General features: G+C 46.1%; 1 protein-coding gene across 1 annotated transcript; it reads right to left on the bottom strand.

The window, feature by feature from the left end:
* Positions 1 to 2,512: 2,512 nt before the first annotated feature.
* Positions 2,513 to 4,297, bottom strand: LOC147864487 (pentatricopeptide repeat-containing protein At1g11290, chloroplastic-like). Its single transcript, XM_087319759.1, has one exon. It carries the CDS (start codon positions 4,295 to 4,297, stop codon positions 2,513 to 2,515), a length of 1,785 nt encoding a protein of 594 aa, XP_087175885.1.
* Positions 4,298 to 16,844: the final 12,547 nt, after the last annotated feature.

Genomic DNA, 16,844 nt, shown 5'->3' with positions numbered 1-16,844 from the left:
TAAGCGTTAAGCTTCCATCTCAAAGTGTGGTTAGTGCGGAATAAGGAAATATTGTTGACGAAATGTATGATTTTTCATTTCTTTCCCTGGTTTAGTTTATAAGTGATTAAGTGAGATAAGACATTCTTCATGCTAACCTCTTTCATTATCTCTAGTAAGCAGAGGAAGAATGTTATTAGGAGATTTATTTATGTAGTCTAGGATCCCTTATTAGATACACTCAAGAGTGGTTTACACCTACTTATTCATTTCCCTCACAAAATGGTGCATATCACCTGATCCTATGCAAGGATTTGCACACGAAGTGGAGCTTTTAGCGAGCTCTTGAGGCTAAAAGGCATGGTGAAAAGAAGCAATTTTTTTTCATTTTTGTTAACCCTTAATCCCATTTTTTTCTACTCTTGTTTATTAAACTTGCCCTCACTCTTATTTATGGTTCTATTAATCTTGGTAATTGTTTCTAACTATTAAATATTTCTGCCAACGATGGTTATGATTCTTCTGCATTTTATACCAACTATTTGTCTATAATCCCTTATTGATGTTTTATCTCTATATCATAATGGTTAATATATAGAAACATATTCTATATTGTAAAAATGATTAATGATTACCTAATAAATTAGGAATTAATAGTAGAAACAAGATGTCCATACAAAAAAACCATGTAGTTTACTACCAGTGCTTCAGTGTAACAAAAGCATTACGCAATTCAATCATTAAGGATATACATCTCCATTGCCCAAGGCACATGTTAAGCCCTTGATATACACAACAAAACACATGAATCACAAAGATAATAACATTTGCAAAGGCACCAAGTACCAAAACAAGAACAAGAAACATGGAAAACTTTTGGGCAAAATGCCAAGCCCCTTGTAATGTGAAAAGGTACAAAACCTTTGTAAAAAGCTATATAACATGACTTTTTAGCTTCCTCTTGATCCTTAGTTGTAAAATCCCTCCCTCTTTTAAATTTAAGCTAGTGTTCTCTCTTTTCCTCTTTCTCCTTCATATTAGGGAATGATTAATATTAAGAGCTTTTAGCTAAACACTAATTACTCTCTGCATTGTATCCTATTTATTAATCGAGGTGTGCTTAACATATTTTGTTAGTGTTTACTTGCTTACCTTGACATAGTTAACACTTGAGTTTTTAAATAGTTGTTGCTAACTTCTTATCAACATAGTCTTCGTGAGAGGGGAGAGTGAAAGTCTGCAAAGGTAGGGTTGGTGAGGTTAGCGACTTGAGAGCAATAGACAACTACTCTCGCCTAGTTCGCCACCAATAGGGTATACGATGGTCTGAATCCCTCAACTAACGATATCGGCATGGAGGCAAAACTCCACCAATTGAAGTCGTGCACTTGGTGTAACACACCAAGAGCAAACACATGACACCAAGAAAACAACTTTTGAAATAAGCTTAATGAGATGAACGTTTCATGAATCAAGCATCTTACCAAAAGTCCATGCATATTGAACCAACATGGTAGGAGGAACCTTGAGTTGCTCAACCAAAGCTGTAAAAAATGCATTTATATTCCATTTCAACCTCAACTTTTATCATGACAGGGATTTGAAAGCACATACTTGCCTCATCTTCATTTATATCTTCCTCTAAGAATGTGCAAATTGATGCCCAATCTTCTTTTGGATTGATGCATGTCTATCTGGGAATCACATTTATGGGCACTTCTCTGTGACCAAATATATACTCTCTTGAGGATATGCACCTCTGATCACGCTGAATGACAATGCAATCATGCACACATCCAGGAACAGTGTACCGAAGTATCATCATTTGACATCTTTTCGGAAACTTGAGGAGAGTTTAATGCCTTTGATCAGTTGATCCAAGTGAAAGAGCCAAAGCTTAAAAAGATGCTTTTATAACTCGTTTGCATAATTGGACATGCATAAAAGTCCTTGTTGGAATATCTCTGAGATAATCCTTTATGTAAGTAGCTTTCTCTCCTTTGATAGCACTGTTTGCTGTTTTTATAAAGTGTGTAACATGGTAGAAATATACATCTATAGTTGTGTGATGAGGTAGGATTTGATAGCATCTATTCCCCTTATGAATGTTCACTCCTAGCATCGACTCATGATACATTTTTTCCTTACGAAAACATGCATAGACATGGTGCCAAACCAATAAAAGTAAAACAATGAACCTTCAGGATCCTCATGAATGTGCATACTTTGTGTTTGACTTAAAAAGGATGTTTACAAAACTTGTTTGTATATTTGGACGTGGATAAAAGTCTTTCTTGGAATACCTCTGAGATAATCCTTTATGTAAGTAGCTTTCTCTCCTTTGATACCGCTGTTTGCATTTCTCATTACACCATTTTATAAACTATGTGTGTAACTAGTTGTGTGATGAGTTAGGGTTTGATAAAACCCATTCCTCATATGAATGTTCATTCCTAGCATCGACTAATGCTACATTTCTTCCTTTGACATATGTATAGATATGGTGCCAAACCAACAGTAAAACAATATGCCTTCAAGATCTGTATAAATATGCATATTTTGTGTCTTCTTCAGAGAAGTTTTTCCTTCGAATAGCTTCAATCCCTTTTGCATCATCTAACATGCCAGCAGCTACATAAATATTGTTCATACAAGCATAAGCTGCATCATTCATTTCATTGAACTGTACAGATTGTTCGAACGCCAACCTCCCAAGCTTAACATTGCCCCATTTCTGACACATACCAAGGACTGCACCCCAAAGAGGAGGATAATCTGAAGAAGGAATCTTGGTAATTATCGTCATCACCTTATCAAAGTGTCCTGCACGACCAAAAAGATCAACCAAACATGCATGGTGCTCTAAATCTGGAATAACGCCATAGATGTTGCTCATGAGCGTGAACAACATTTGACCCTCATCCACTAGACCAGAATAACTACATGCTTGTAGTAGAGAGCGGAAAGTAACGGTGTTTGGAGCTATTCCTTCATGTTCCATCTCTTTGAAACACTCCAGTGTCTTCTCACCTTCTCCTTGTTGTGCATATCCAGCAATTAACGAAGACCACGTGACCACATCCCGCACGGCAAGATCATCAAGAACTTTCCGAGCTTTTCTAAGCGCACCACATTTAGCATACATATCCACCAAAGCCGTGCCAAGCACCACATTCTTTCCAAGCAACTTCTTCTGGATAATTTCATCATGTACATGTTTTCCTTCATGAAGGGCCCCAGCACTGCCACACGCTTTCAAGATACATGAGAAAGTGACAGCATTAGGGGGAATATCCTCGCATTTCATTTCATTGAAGCATCTCATTGCTTCTTTGGCCTCACCACATTGGGCATATCCAGCAATCAATGCATTCCAAGAGACCACATCACGGATACAAATCTGATTAAGAACTTGATGTGCAGTTTTCAACATGCCACATTTGGCATACATATCCACCAAAGCAGTGCCAAGGATAACGTTTTTCTCCAGCAAACCCGTATTAACAATCTCATCATGAATTTCTTTTCCTTTTTTAAGTTCTTTTAAGTTAGCACAAGCTGCCAATGCACAAGAAAATGTTATCGGACCTGGAGAGAATCCTTTGGTTTTCATTTCCTCAAAACAGCTTAATGCTTCTATATCCTTTCCTTGTTGAACATATCCTCCCAACATACCATTCCAAGAGACAACATTTTGAATTGGAAGTTCATCAAGTATTTCTCTTGCTTTCGAAAGATTGTCACATTTAGCATACATATCAATCAGAGCATTTCCAAGCATCACATCTTTACCCCAATATCCTCCATTCATAATCTCATCATGAATGTGTTTTCCACATGAGAGTGAGCCAGCAATACCACATGCTTTTAAGATGCATGTGAACGTGATAACATCTGGGGAAATACCACCTTCTTTCATCTTTTTGAAGCATTTTATGGCATCATAAGCTTGGCCACATTGAATGCATCCTGTGATGCGAGCATTCCAAGCAACAACATTCTTCGTGGGTAGTTCATTGAAGACTTGTTCAGCTTTTACTAGATCACCACATTTTGCATACATACATACTAAACTACTTCCAATATGGTTATTCTTTGCTAGAAAACCTCTTTGTAGAATATAAGCATGGACCTTGATACCTTCACGAAGGTCTTTCTTCTTGGTACAAGCCTTGAGATTCAACAGAATCTCAGTGATTTCTTTCTGGGTCCTTCTACTGTTACCATTCTTCTGGTTTTCCTTGTACACAAGCGCTTCTCCAAGCTTTGGCTTGAAGCAGGGCACTGTAGCAGAGCACTTTCTGAGAGGCTCCTGCATCAGGACACATCTTTGTCTTTGTCTCTATCAGGGGTAGAACTATACCCTGTTCATACATCATTATTTCCTCACCTTCACACACAACACTATAAGTATACTGTATATTGTATCTCTATCACTTTTCATATTACATAACTTAAGTCTTAGATCTCTTGGATCTTGTGGTGTGGTCGCTCAAACGGAGCACAACAAGATTGGACTCTATGTTTACATGATTACAATTTCAATGAATTCATGTCCCCCCATCATTATGTGTACACGTGCGGTGGAAGGATTTTTCTTACAGTTTCCAAGAATGAAGTTCATAAGTAACATGCATGACAGCAGTGGTGATTGGATTGTGGTGATATAAAGCTATGTTGAAGTTTAGCAAGTGAATGTGGGTGTCCTCGTGCAGATTAGACATGGCAAGCAATTCTCTCTCCATAATTTGGTGATGTCATGGACCATGTGGCTTACACCCTTGTGCTCAAGACCTTCTTTGTTGTCAGCATCCCTCTATTGGCTCTATGGTGACTCCTTGGCATGTCAACCTTCTCCATCATTTGTCAAATGGTGGAGTTCACACATATAGAGCATACTTCTTTCCGATTTGGTTGAAAGCGACACACCTATATACACAAAATGTTCCTCAATTCCAATCTCTACACATAATTTGTAGAATCATTTAGGTCTAGGAATGAGACGTGCTAGTCTTGCCTTGATCTCTAATTGGTAATGGTAAACTCTAAATTGGCTTATATATTTGTGATCATTGTGGACCATGTAGACATCCATTATGTCAGCTCTAGACATTCACATCAAGTGCACGTTTGTTGAAGGTCTCTTTTGTTGCCGAAATCATAAGTCATTGGGCTCATATTGTCATACTCCTATTAATGGCGAACTAGGCAAGAGCAATTGTCAATAGCTCTCAAGCGACTAGAGTCACGAACTCTCAAGCACACTTCCTTATGACGTTCACACAATACATACAAACAACTCAAGGATGGACCAAGTCAAAACCCACAAGAGTGAAATCGGCAAGGGGGCTCATACACCTCACACCAAAAATGTATCCGAAGGGCGATACAAATAAAAGTGACAAGGCTAGGTCTTACATCATATGGCAAGCTTCCTGCCACACGAAGAAAATGCTTGCTCAAAGGTAGCACCCAACTCTAGCTACTATATTCGTGCCATGTTGCCACCCAATGCTCATCATAACCAACCACCCCTCACCTTTCAAACTCAAGGCACACCCACCCTCATTTGCCAATTTGTTGTTGGAAGTATTAAGGCTTATTTGTTTACCACTTTACTCAAGACTCAAACCAATCCAATAAACAATGATTTTGTCATTCTTTCCATTCACGATGAAAACAATTATCGACTGGCTCTTCCATTAAAGTATATAGTGACTAAGGAACCCTAAGAGTCAAGGCTAGGCATGGCTTAGGTTTATTAGAAATACTTGCACCTTGATCTTCTGGCCCTTATTCTAGAACATATTGACAAAGAGAAATCGAGAGAATTTAATATCAAAGGTGAATATTTATGAAGCCAATAATGTATATCATAAGTTGATTGAAGATAGAGTTTCATTTATGATGAAGATGTTGCTTGCATTTCACCTTGTTGGAGATGGGATGGTAATTGTCGATTACGAGTGTATAATGGCCGTATTCACATTGTCCCCTTGGACAACCCAAGTTCGGGCTATTTCTATAAATAGCACAAAGGGCAGTTGCCCTAGGACAGTCACAATATAAAGTGACTTTGTAACCTATTAGTAGTGGTTGGTTGTAATTCTTGTAGTTGTTGCTATTGAGAAATAAAATCCTATTTCTTTGTGCCTCTCTCTCTCTCTCTCTCTCTGTATCTAGTGTTAAATCGCATACGCAGGTTCTTCACCATCACAGACGTTGTCTGCTCTTCAACATTGACGACCTTGCCCCCAACATTTGGTATCAGAGCGTTGGAGGTTCTTCAACCCGTTGCCAGCCGTCATAGTACACCACACAACATTCCGTTTTTCGTTTTCCTTGAAGAACAGAGAAGGGAGAAGAAAAACAAAGGCTCACATCTCACTGTGTTAAATCACAAATTGGAGTAAGCCAGTCGGCTGTACTCTGTTCTTGTGATTGTAACCGCTTGAGAGGAGCTTCTTGCACAACAATCGACCCAATCATGCTTCATTTGGTTAAACAACATCCAAATAGGTCGTCAAACGCTATTCACCAACTTGTTGTAACCACCCGTTCCAGATTGGTCTCGAAACAACCAACCAAATTCATGCTTCACTCGGCTGATCGACATTCGGGAGGATTAGTTGGATCTGTCCCTCTCATCGCTGCAGTCATCCGAAGCTAAATCGGTCCAAACAATCAGTCTCGTGTAATCGGTATTCGGCATACAATCGGAAGCTAATCGGGCTCACTCCGACTCGGCAACATTCGGGAAGATCAGCCGGTTCTGTTCCTCAAGTTACCAGAGTCATTTCGAGCAAGTTCAACAACAAGCATCCGAAACCAAACTGACTCGGGTTCAAAACCAACTAGAACGATATCGGGTGAGCCAACTAGCTGCACCCCACTAAGGTTCGTAGTCCACTCCAAACCGAGTCTTCCCAACCGAAACCGAATTAGATGGCATCAACATTCAACTCATCGGAGATGAGTCTAAGGAGGTTCGACGGTTCGAACTTCAACTTCTTTAAGGAACAAATGCAGGACTATCTCATAGTCAAGGGTCAGATAGACCCGATTGAGAATGAAAATCCTCAAGAAGCATACAAGGAAAACGAGTGGCTAAAGCTGGACAGAATCGTTCGAGCCACGATTCGGATGCACTTGTCAGAGTCAGTGTACTTCACAATGCAATCATGCACGACAACGTTTGAACTTTGGAAAACAATGTCAGAAACTTATGAAAAGAAGGTCGTCGCAACGAAGATGTATCTGATCCGGTGCCTCTACAACTTGCGGATGAAAGAATCTGATTCAGTTCAGGCACACCTCAACGAGTACGAAAGCATAAGCTCCCAAATCTCGTCTCAGGGGACGGCAATCGAGGATGAACTCAGAGCAATGATACTCATGAGTAGCCTCCCCTCTTCATGGGAAACTTTCGTTACAACCATGTGCAACGCTTCAACAGCTGCTGTTGAGTACTCCGAAGTCACGAGCGCAATCCTGATTGAAGCAGCTCAGAGAAAGTCTTTCGCCAAAGACTCGGCAGATGAAGCTTACGTAGTACAAGGTTCGACCGACCGATCGAACAACTGAGGAAGAAGTTCTTCCCGACCGTCGAACAATCAGCGAAGCTGGAGCAAGTTCCAGGACAACCGAATCTGCAACTACTGCAAGAAACAGGGACACATCAAAGCCGACTGTCGGGCACTCAAAGCAAAAACTGACAAAGCTCAGAGAGCGGATAAGAAGAGTAGCCGGCATGAGGAGGTCAACTACGTCGGCTCTTCAGCCGAAATTTTGACGACCGACCCGAACATACTGTTCATAGAGAACCCAGTCGAATCAGAAGTTCTGCTTACGACTGAGGAATTGAGCACATGGCTTCTTGACTCGGGCGCATCGTATCATGTGACACCTCACCGATCTCAGTTTCGGCAATACTCGGACCAGTATTCCGACTCAGTTCGAGTCGGAAACTCGCAACACTGTGCTATAATCGGAATCGGCACCGTAGAGCTCAACCTTCCGGGTGGCTTTGCACTCGTACTGCACAACGTCCGACATGTTCCTAAGCTCTCAAGACCCTTGATCTTAGTCGGACAACTTGACGAAGCCAGCATCCATGCCGGATTCTCATCAGGAGGGTGGACACTCCACAAAGGGAACCTCCTGCTTGCTCGAGGACCGAAGGTACACTCTTTGTACCCTTTATATGTCACACTCAAAGAGGGTGACTTATTTTTTGTTGATATCCCCGTGTCATCGTTATGGCATGGACGACTTGGACACCTCAGCAAGGCCGACATAACACACCTATCCAGAGCCGATTACATCCCCAAACTCTCCTTCTCGGATCACCAATTCTGCGAGCATTGACAGTAAGGCAAACAGGTAGCCGCATCACATCCGACATCAGCACCAAGAGAATCGAGTCCCCTCGATTTGGTCCACTCGGATGTCTGTGGCCTGATGCCACATCAGTCTCTCGGCGGTGCTTCGTACTTCGTCAGTTTTATTGACGACTCGACTCGGAAGGTGTGAGCTTACCCCATCAGAACCAAAGATTTGGTGTTCTCGATCTTCTTCGAATGGCTTGCAATGGTCGAAAACCAGACCGGTCAGAAACTAAAATGTTCCCGAACCAATAATGGAGGAGAATTCAAGTCTGACGAATTCGTCAAATTTTACCGGGAACGTGGCATTCGACGTGAATATACGACACCCTATAGTCCAGAGCAGAACGGAATTGCAGAACGCATGAATCAGACGATTCAAGAACGCGTAATATCCATGCTCCAACACTCCGGACTGTCGGATGGCTTCTGGGCGGAGGCTCTACTTACGGCAGTACACATAATAAATATGTCGCCAAGTAGACCTCTAGGACTTCAAATACCTCAGGAAGTATGGACCGACAGTAAGCCGAATTATGACAAGCTGAGGATCTTTGGTTGTGAGGCATACGCCCTCATACCGAAATACGATCGTCGGAAACTCAAACCAAGATCAAGGAAATGTGTTTTCCCTTGGTATGGACCTGACGGCGAGATCAGATACCGACTCTAGGACCCCGAGCACAAACAAATCATCCGAAGTTCGGACGTCGTGTTCAATGAGTCGGCTATGCATAAAACGGCCGAAAGGCCTATTGAAGTCCGAAGGGTAATATTCTCCGAAGTGCCAACCCTTCATGAAGGCCCAACCCACAATACGAGATCGGTTTCACGGGTACCCGACACCTCTCATCCTAAATCCACCGATTCAGCACAGTCGAATGGCTAGGCACCCGACCATCCGACATTGACACCCGACGCGACTAGTCCATTCATACCTCGCAAATCCGAGAGACTGTCGCAACCTCCGGAGAGGTACTATCCCGGGATTTTCTTTACCGACGCCGGCAAACCGACGTCTTACGAAGAAGCATCGGCATTTGCCGATTCAGCCAAATGGCATATGGCGATGGAGTCGGAAATGCACTCCATTCGGGCAAACAAGACATTGGACTTAGTCGAATTATTGAAGAATCAATGTGCTCTTCCGTATAAGTGGGTCTATCGATTAAAAGAGACGTTTGACTTGACCAACCCAAAGTACAAGGCCAGATTAGTTGTGAAGGGATTCCGACAAGAATATGGTGTCGACCTCGACGAAATCTTTTCACCAGTGGTGAAAATGACGACCCTTCGTTTCATGCTTGGCGTCATGGCCGCCGACAAGTTGGAGTTGATTTAGCTAGATGTAAAAATAGCCTTCCTCCACGGTGACCTACAGGAGGAAATCTATATGGAGCAGCCGAAAGGCTTTGTGGCATCCGGCCAGGAACATCTAGTCTGCCGACTCAAGAAAAGTCTCTACGGCTTGAAACAGGTACCCCGCAATGGTACAAGAAGTTCGACGACTTCATCCAATCGCCCGGCTTCTCAAAGAGCGATGAGGACCACTGTCTCTTTACCAAAACAGCTCAAGACGGGTCTCCCTACTTCCTCATCATCTACGTGGACGACATGCTCCTCTTTTGCCGGCATGCCGGAGAGCTCACTGAACTCGTTCGAAAACTATGGTTGAAGTTTGCCATGAAGGACCTCGGTCCGGCAAGACACATACTTGGTATGAAGATTCGTCGGCATCACGATCAACGACAACTTTTCTTGTCTCAAACCGACTACATCAAACGTGTCTTGGAATGCTTCAACATGCACTCGGCCAAGTCTACTTCGACCCCGCTCCCTATTAACCTTCGGCTGTCTCAACGAGACTGCCCGCATCCGGTTCGGAGGGGGAAGATATGAAGTCGGTACCATATGCACCGATAGTCGGCTCCCTTATGTACGCGATGGTTGCAACACGGCCTGATATTTCTCACGTCATAGGAGTCCTGTAGAAAGTAGCATGCGGAAGCAAGTATGAAGACTGAACAGAAGGAAGAACACTCAGGTTTAATGGAGAGCTTGAGCTTACGCAGTATATGCGGGAGAGACAGAGAGAGTGTGAGAGAGAGAGAGAAACACAAGAACTATATTCAAGAACAGTACTCAATTGATGGAAATAATCGCAACTTTCCAAACTCCACTTCTCGGCTACAACCAAGGAACCACACGAATCGTTGTTGCAGAAAATGGGAAATGCAAAAGTAAATGAGTGGACACACGATTTATCGTGGAAAACCCTGTACGGGAAAAACCACGGGAGTACAAGACTCCGAACCAAAGCTATGCACAGAGAAATATACAATGGCGAGCTGCAAGGCGACGACCTTGAGCTCGCTGTCCTCGCCACAGGCGGCGGAATTACACAGAGGCGTCGACCTCTTCCTCTCTCACGCTCTATCTCACTCACGGCTGCTCTCTCTTCACTCCTCTCGAGTGGAAAAACAGAAAAATAAGAAGCAACTACAAAACAGTTTGCCCTAAGTCATATTTATACATATATGACTTTGGGGCTATTTACAACTATAGCCTCAGGGGCCTATAGCAAACATATTCATGGATATGTCCCTGCATCCGGATCGCTCTCCGGGTACATTCGTCATCCGGCTCCGAAGCCGGGGTCTTCATCATCCGGTTCCGAAACCGAAACCGGGCTCGTCGGCATTCATCTCCGACATCCGACCATCCCATCCGAAGGGACCGTAATCCCAACAAACTCCCCCTTCACTTCGGCATGGGATGTCTTTCCAATTCGATCCTCTTCCGGCATGCTTCCAGCTTGTCGGGTGTGAGCACCTTGGTCAGCATATCCGACCCGTTCTCGTCCGTGTGGACCTTCGTCAGCACGAACTCCTTGTCTTCTATTCTTTCCCGGATCCAGTGATATCTTCGCTGGATGTGCTTCGTCCGGGAGTGATAGGCCGCGTTCTTCGCAAGGTGGATTGCACTCTGACTGTCGCAGTAGAGTCGGTACTCCTCCTGCCGGATACCGAGCTCTCTAATGAAGTCCTTCATCCATATTATTTCCTTGCCGGCTTCAACAGCCGCCATGTACTCCGCCTCCGTGGTTGACAACGCAACCGTCTTCTGCAGCCTCGACTGCCATGAAACAGCTCCCCCTGCATACGTCATCACATACCCTGATGTGGACCGGCTGGTATCTGCATCAGCCGACATATCCGAATCGGTGAAGCCGTCGAGTTCGGGCTTACCGGAGCCGAATCGGAGGCACACGTTTGCCGTGCCCTTCAGGTATCGGAGTATCCACTTGGCCGCGTTCCAATGCTCTTTGCCGGGATTGCTCATGTACCGGCTCACCACTCCGACTGCGTATCCAATGTCCGGTCTTGTACACACCATTGCGTACATCAAGCTTCCGACGGCAGAGGCATATGGCACTTTCATCATGTCCTCCTTCTCAGCCTTTGTCTTGGGGCTTTGCTTGCTGGACAGCTTGCAGTTTGCCGGGAGGGTCGATCCGACCGGTCTTGCTTCCGACATGTTGAACCGTTTAAGCACCTTTGTCACGTACTTCTCCTGTGACAGCCACAACTACTTCTTGCTCCAGTCCCGGATGATGTGCATCCCTAGTATTTGTCTCGCCGGACCCAAGTCCTTCATTGAGAAGGTTCGGTGAAGAGCCTTCTTCAGCATCCGTATCTTGACCTGGTCCCGTCCGACGATCAGCATGTCGTCTACGTACAGGAGGAGTATTAGAAAGTCTCCTCCTTCGAACTTCTTCACAAACACGCAGTGGTCGGACTGCGTTTTGAGGTACCCTTCGTCGGTCATGAAAGAGTCGAACTTCCGGTACCATTGCCGGGGAGCCTGCTTCAGTCCGTAAAGGCTCTTCTTTAACCGGCATACCAGGTGCTCCTTCCCTTTCTTCTCGAATCCTTCCGGTTGCTGCATGTAGATCTCTTCTTCGAGGTCACCGTGAAGGAATGCCGTCTTCACGTCCATCTGTTCTACCTCGAGGTCCATGCTTGCCGCTATGCTCAACACCGTTCGGATGGAGGTCATCTTCACTACCGGGGCAAATATCTCGTCGAAGTCGACGCCCTTCTTCTGCTGAAACCCCTTCACCACGATCCTGGCTTTGTATCTCGGGGGGTTTCCGGCATCTCCCGGTTTCAGCTTGAACACCCACTTGTTTCGAAGTGCCCGCTTTCCTTTCGGCAACTCCACAAGTTCATATGTGTGGTTCTCATGCAGGGAATCCATCTCGTCCTGCATGGCACTCAACCACCTGCGGCTCTGGGTGTCATGCTTTGCTTCTTCAAAGCTCTCCGGCTCCCCCTCGTCGGTTAGCAGCACGTGCTCTGGTTCCGGAAATCTCCGGGGGGCCCTTCTCTCTCTTAGAGGATATCTCCGTTCCGGAGCTTCGGTAACCGGTTCTTCCGATTCTTCTTCATCCGAATCCATTTCGGGATCGGGGCCGGTTCCGGTATCATTTTCATCTTCTTCGGCCGGTTCTGTTTCTTCACGGTCTTCGGCCGGATCCTCGAGTGCTAACCGGTCCCTTGCCGGTCGGGACTGCTCCTCGTAGAGTTGATCCTCACCGGTCGACTTGGAGCTCTTCATCTTCTTCTCCGACTCCCAGTCGGCGAGTGTCTTGTTCTCCATGAAGATGATATCACGACTCCGGAATATCTTCTTGTCGACCGGGTCCCATACTCGGTAGCCGAACTCGTCATCGCCGTAACCGAGAAATATGCATGGCCGGGTCTTTGGATCTAGCTTTCCTCTCCGGTCCTTAGCCACATGCACATATGCGAGACACCCGAACACCTTCAGATGCCGGTAGGATACTTCCCTACCGGTCCACACTCTCTGCGGCGTGTCTCCGTCCAAAGGTACTGAGGGTGATCTGTTTATCACGTATGTCGCCGTCGACATTGCCTCAGCCCAAAATCCCTTGGGTAATTTCGCATGCGCCAACATACTCCGGACCCTCTCCATTATGGTCCGGTTCATCCTCTCGGCCAGCCCGTTCAGTTCCGGCGTCTTCGGCACAGTAAACTCGAGCCGGATTCCCTTCGAGCGACAGTACTCCGCGAACTGCCCCCGGTATTCCCCTCCGTTATCCGCTCGTATCGCTTTCAGCTTCTTGCCGGATTCCCTTTCCACTCTCGCGTGGAGTTCTTTGAAGACGCACAACACTTGGTCCTTTGTCTTCAGCGGTGCCGTCCACAGTTTTCGGCTATGATCATCTATGAATGTTACGAAGTACTGGGCTCCGCCATGTGACTTCGTTTCTACCTGACACACATCAGTGTGCACCAACTCCAATGGTGCGCTACGTCTCGTCGGTGGCCTTGAGTGGAAGGAGGTTCGGTTCTGCTTACCGGCCAGGCAATCGGTGCACTTCTCCAGGTGCACATGCTTCACTGGAATAAGGTTGTCTTCTGCAAGCCTCTTCATCCCCTTCTCACTCATGTGGCACAGTCTCTTGTGCCACAGCTCACCGGCAGTGTCGGCTGCAACGTTCAACTCTTCCGGACACAACCAGGCATTCATAAGGTACAGTGTGTTGACTTTCCGGGCCCGAGCCACTATCAGGCTTCCCTTGCTGAACTTCATTACGCCGTTCCGGATGCTACCTGTGTAGCCTTCATCGTCTAGCCTCCCGGCCGAAATCAGGTTCAATCGAACCTCCGGAACGTGTCGGACATCCTTCAGCAGCATTTTGCATCCGGTCGGGGTTGTCAACCACACGTCTCCTATGCCGGCAATCCGGCACGTACCTTCATTTCCCATCCGAACACAGCCATGCTCACCGGCTGTGTAGGATGAGAAGTATCTTCTTTCCGGGGTCAGGTGGAACGACGCTCCGGAATCGACCACCCAGGTAGTCTCATCGCCGGCAATGTTTAGTTCACCTTCTTCGGTGATGAGCATGATTTCTTCCTCACTTGCCGCGAGTGCCGTCGTTCCTTTCCGGTCCTGCCCTCGCCGATCCGGACCTCTCCGGTCCGTGGCTCCCCGATATGCACCGTTTCTCTCCGGTGACTTCTTCGAATCGGTGTTGTCGGCTCCGTTGTCCTTTCGGTAATGCCGACAATTCTTCCGGAAGTGCCCCGGCTTCCCACAGTGGAAGCATGTGGGTCTTCCTCTTGACTGCGACCGGGTCCCCGACTTCTCCCGTCTTTGCGGACTCCGGTTCCATTGTCTTCCTCGTTCCGATTCGGTAAGCAGCGCCTTCGAGTCGGAGGCCGGTTCTTTATCTCTCTGACGCGCTTCTTCGTTCAAAATACTTGTCTTTACCGTTTGTAGGGACAAGTTATCTTCCGTGCAGGAGGTGCTGAGAGTCACCACCAAGTTCTCCCAGCTTTCCGGCAACGTACACATCAGAATGATGGCTTGCATTGCATCCTCCAGCGGGAACTTGATCGCCGCAAGCTGGTTCACGAATCCCATGAACGTGCTTACGTGTTCCACCATACTCTCGCCGTCCCGGTACTTGAGGTTCACTATCTTCCTCATCAGGGAGGTCCGGTTCAACGCATTCTTCCTCTCGTAGAGGCCCGACAGCTTCCGCCACATCTCATATGCGTTGATGTCGTTCGCCACATGTTGTAGAACGCTCACATCGACGTATTGCCGAATGGTTGCAACGGCTTTCCGGTTCAGAAGCCTCCATTCCGACTCAAGTACCCCCTTCGGTATTTCCGACCTGTCAATCGGTTCGTACAGGTCCCGAACAATCAGAAGATCCTCCATCTTGATCTTCCAGTCGGCGTAATTCTGCGCATTCAGCACCATCATCCCCGGCTGCCCGCTGCCGCCGCCTTCCATTTTCTGCAGCAGCCTGCTCTGATACCAAATTGATGGAAATAATCGCAACTTTCCAAACTCCACTTCTCGGCTACAACCAAGGAACCACACGAATCGTTGTTGCAGAAAATGGGAAATGCAAAAGTAAATGAGTGGACACACGATTTATCGTGGAAAACCCTGTACGGGAAAAACCACGGGAGTACAAGACTCCGAACCAAAGCTATGCACAGAGAAATATACAATGGCGAGCTGCAAGGCGACGACCTTGAGCTCGCTGTCCTCGCCACAGGCGGCGGAATTACACAGAGGCGTCGACCTCTTCCTCTCTCACGCTCTATCTCACTCACGGCTGCTCTCTCTTCACTCCTCTCGAGTGGAAAAACAGAAAAATAAGAAGCAACTACAAAACAGTTTGCCCTAAGTCATATTTATACATATATGACTTTGGGGCTATTTACAACTATAGCCTCAGGGGCCTATAGCAAACATATTCACGGATATGTCCCTGCATCCGGATCGCTCTCCGGGTACATTCGTCATCCGGCTCCGAAGCCGGGGTCTTCATCATCCGGTTCCAAAACCGAAACCGGGCTCGTCGGCATTCATCTCCGACATCCGACCATCCCATCCGAAGGGACCGTAATCCCAACATCAATCTCTATTCACTATCCTATACATATGTGTGTTCAATGAACACTTTTATACAAGTCCTAGAAGGACTGACAAGAGTACTGACAGTACTTCAATGCTCACTAAGAGCTCCTACACTAACTCCCAAATATATTCCTCACGGAATATCTTTCCTAACGGCCTCCCGGTTTACGCACCGATCCAGCCCTAACTGTTGGAGACGAGGTCGTCTATGCGGAAGATCAAGAAGCATTCGATCCTTGCTGAGTACCTGCGTATGACAGAATGTAGGTCGTTGCACAGAGAGAGAGAGAGAGAGAGAGACACACACACACACACAAAAGACTCTTTATTTCACAAAGCAATAATACAACACCCAACCTCACAAAAAGGTTACAAGGTCACTATATATAGTGACCGACTTAGGGCAACTACCCTTTATGCTAATTACATAAATGGCCAAAACGGGATAGTGTGAATACGTCCATTATACACATGTATTCGACACTCCCCCGTAATGGGCGTATACATGGGTTATCTTAGATTACAGGTATAGACTTAGGTTCTCGGACATATCAGCTTTGTTCGAGTCGGCAGGGTCCGAAGGCAGAAGACCGAACTGGTCGGGTCGGAACAGTTGAAGCCGATCATTAAGCAACTGATGTCGGTTGTCGGGAACCATCCTGCTCTGTGTCCGGCTCTAACCGGACTGGTTTGTCGTTACGCCCATCTGATGCCGAAGAGACCGAAAACGGTCTGCCGAAAGACACTTGGTCATTCCATCTGCGACATTGTCGGTTGTGGATATTTTCTCTAGACCGATTTTCCCTGAAATGACGCAGTCCCGAACGAAGTGATATCGAACGTCGATATGTTTGGAGGCGTTGTGGTGAACCGGATTTTTCGACAAGGCAACAACACCTTGACTGTCGCTGTAGACAACTGGAGCTGAGTCATGGTCGACTTGTTGAAACGTGTGCGCCAGCCGACCGAGCCACAAAGCTTCTTTTGCTGCGTCGGACGCAGCTACATATT

The sequence above is a fragment of the Azolla caroliniana genome, unplaced genomic scaffold (genome assembly GCF_043228905.1).
Source record: "Azolla caroliniana isolate FFs.n. ecotype wild unplaced genomic scaffold, voAzoCaro1.0.p SCAF_5, whole genome shotgun sequence".
NCBI classification, from domain to species: Eukaryota; Viridiplantae; Streptophyta; class Polypodiopsida; order Salviniales; family Salviniaceae; genus Azolla; species Azolla caroliniana.
This window is presented reverse-complemented; position numbering and strand designations above follow the sequence as displayed.

Coding starts and splice junctions, on each gene's coding strand:
- LOC147864487 (XM_087319759.1), bottom strand. CDS start 4,297: ATGCAGGAGCCTCTCAGAAAGTGCTCTGCTACAGTGCCCTGCTTCAAG.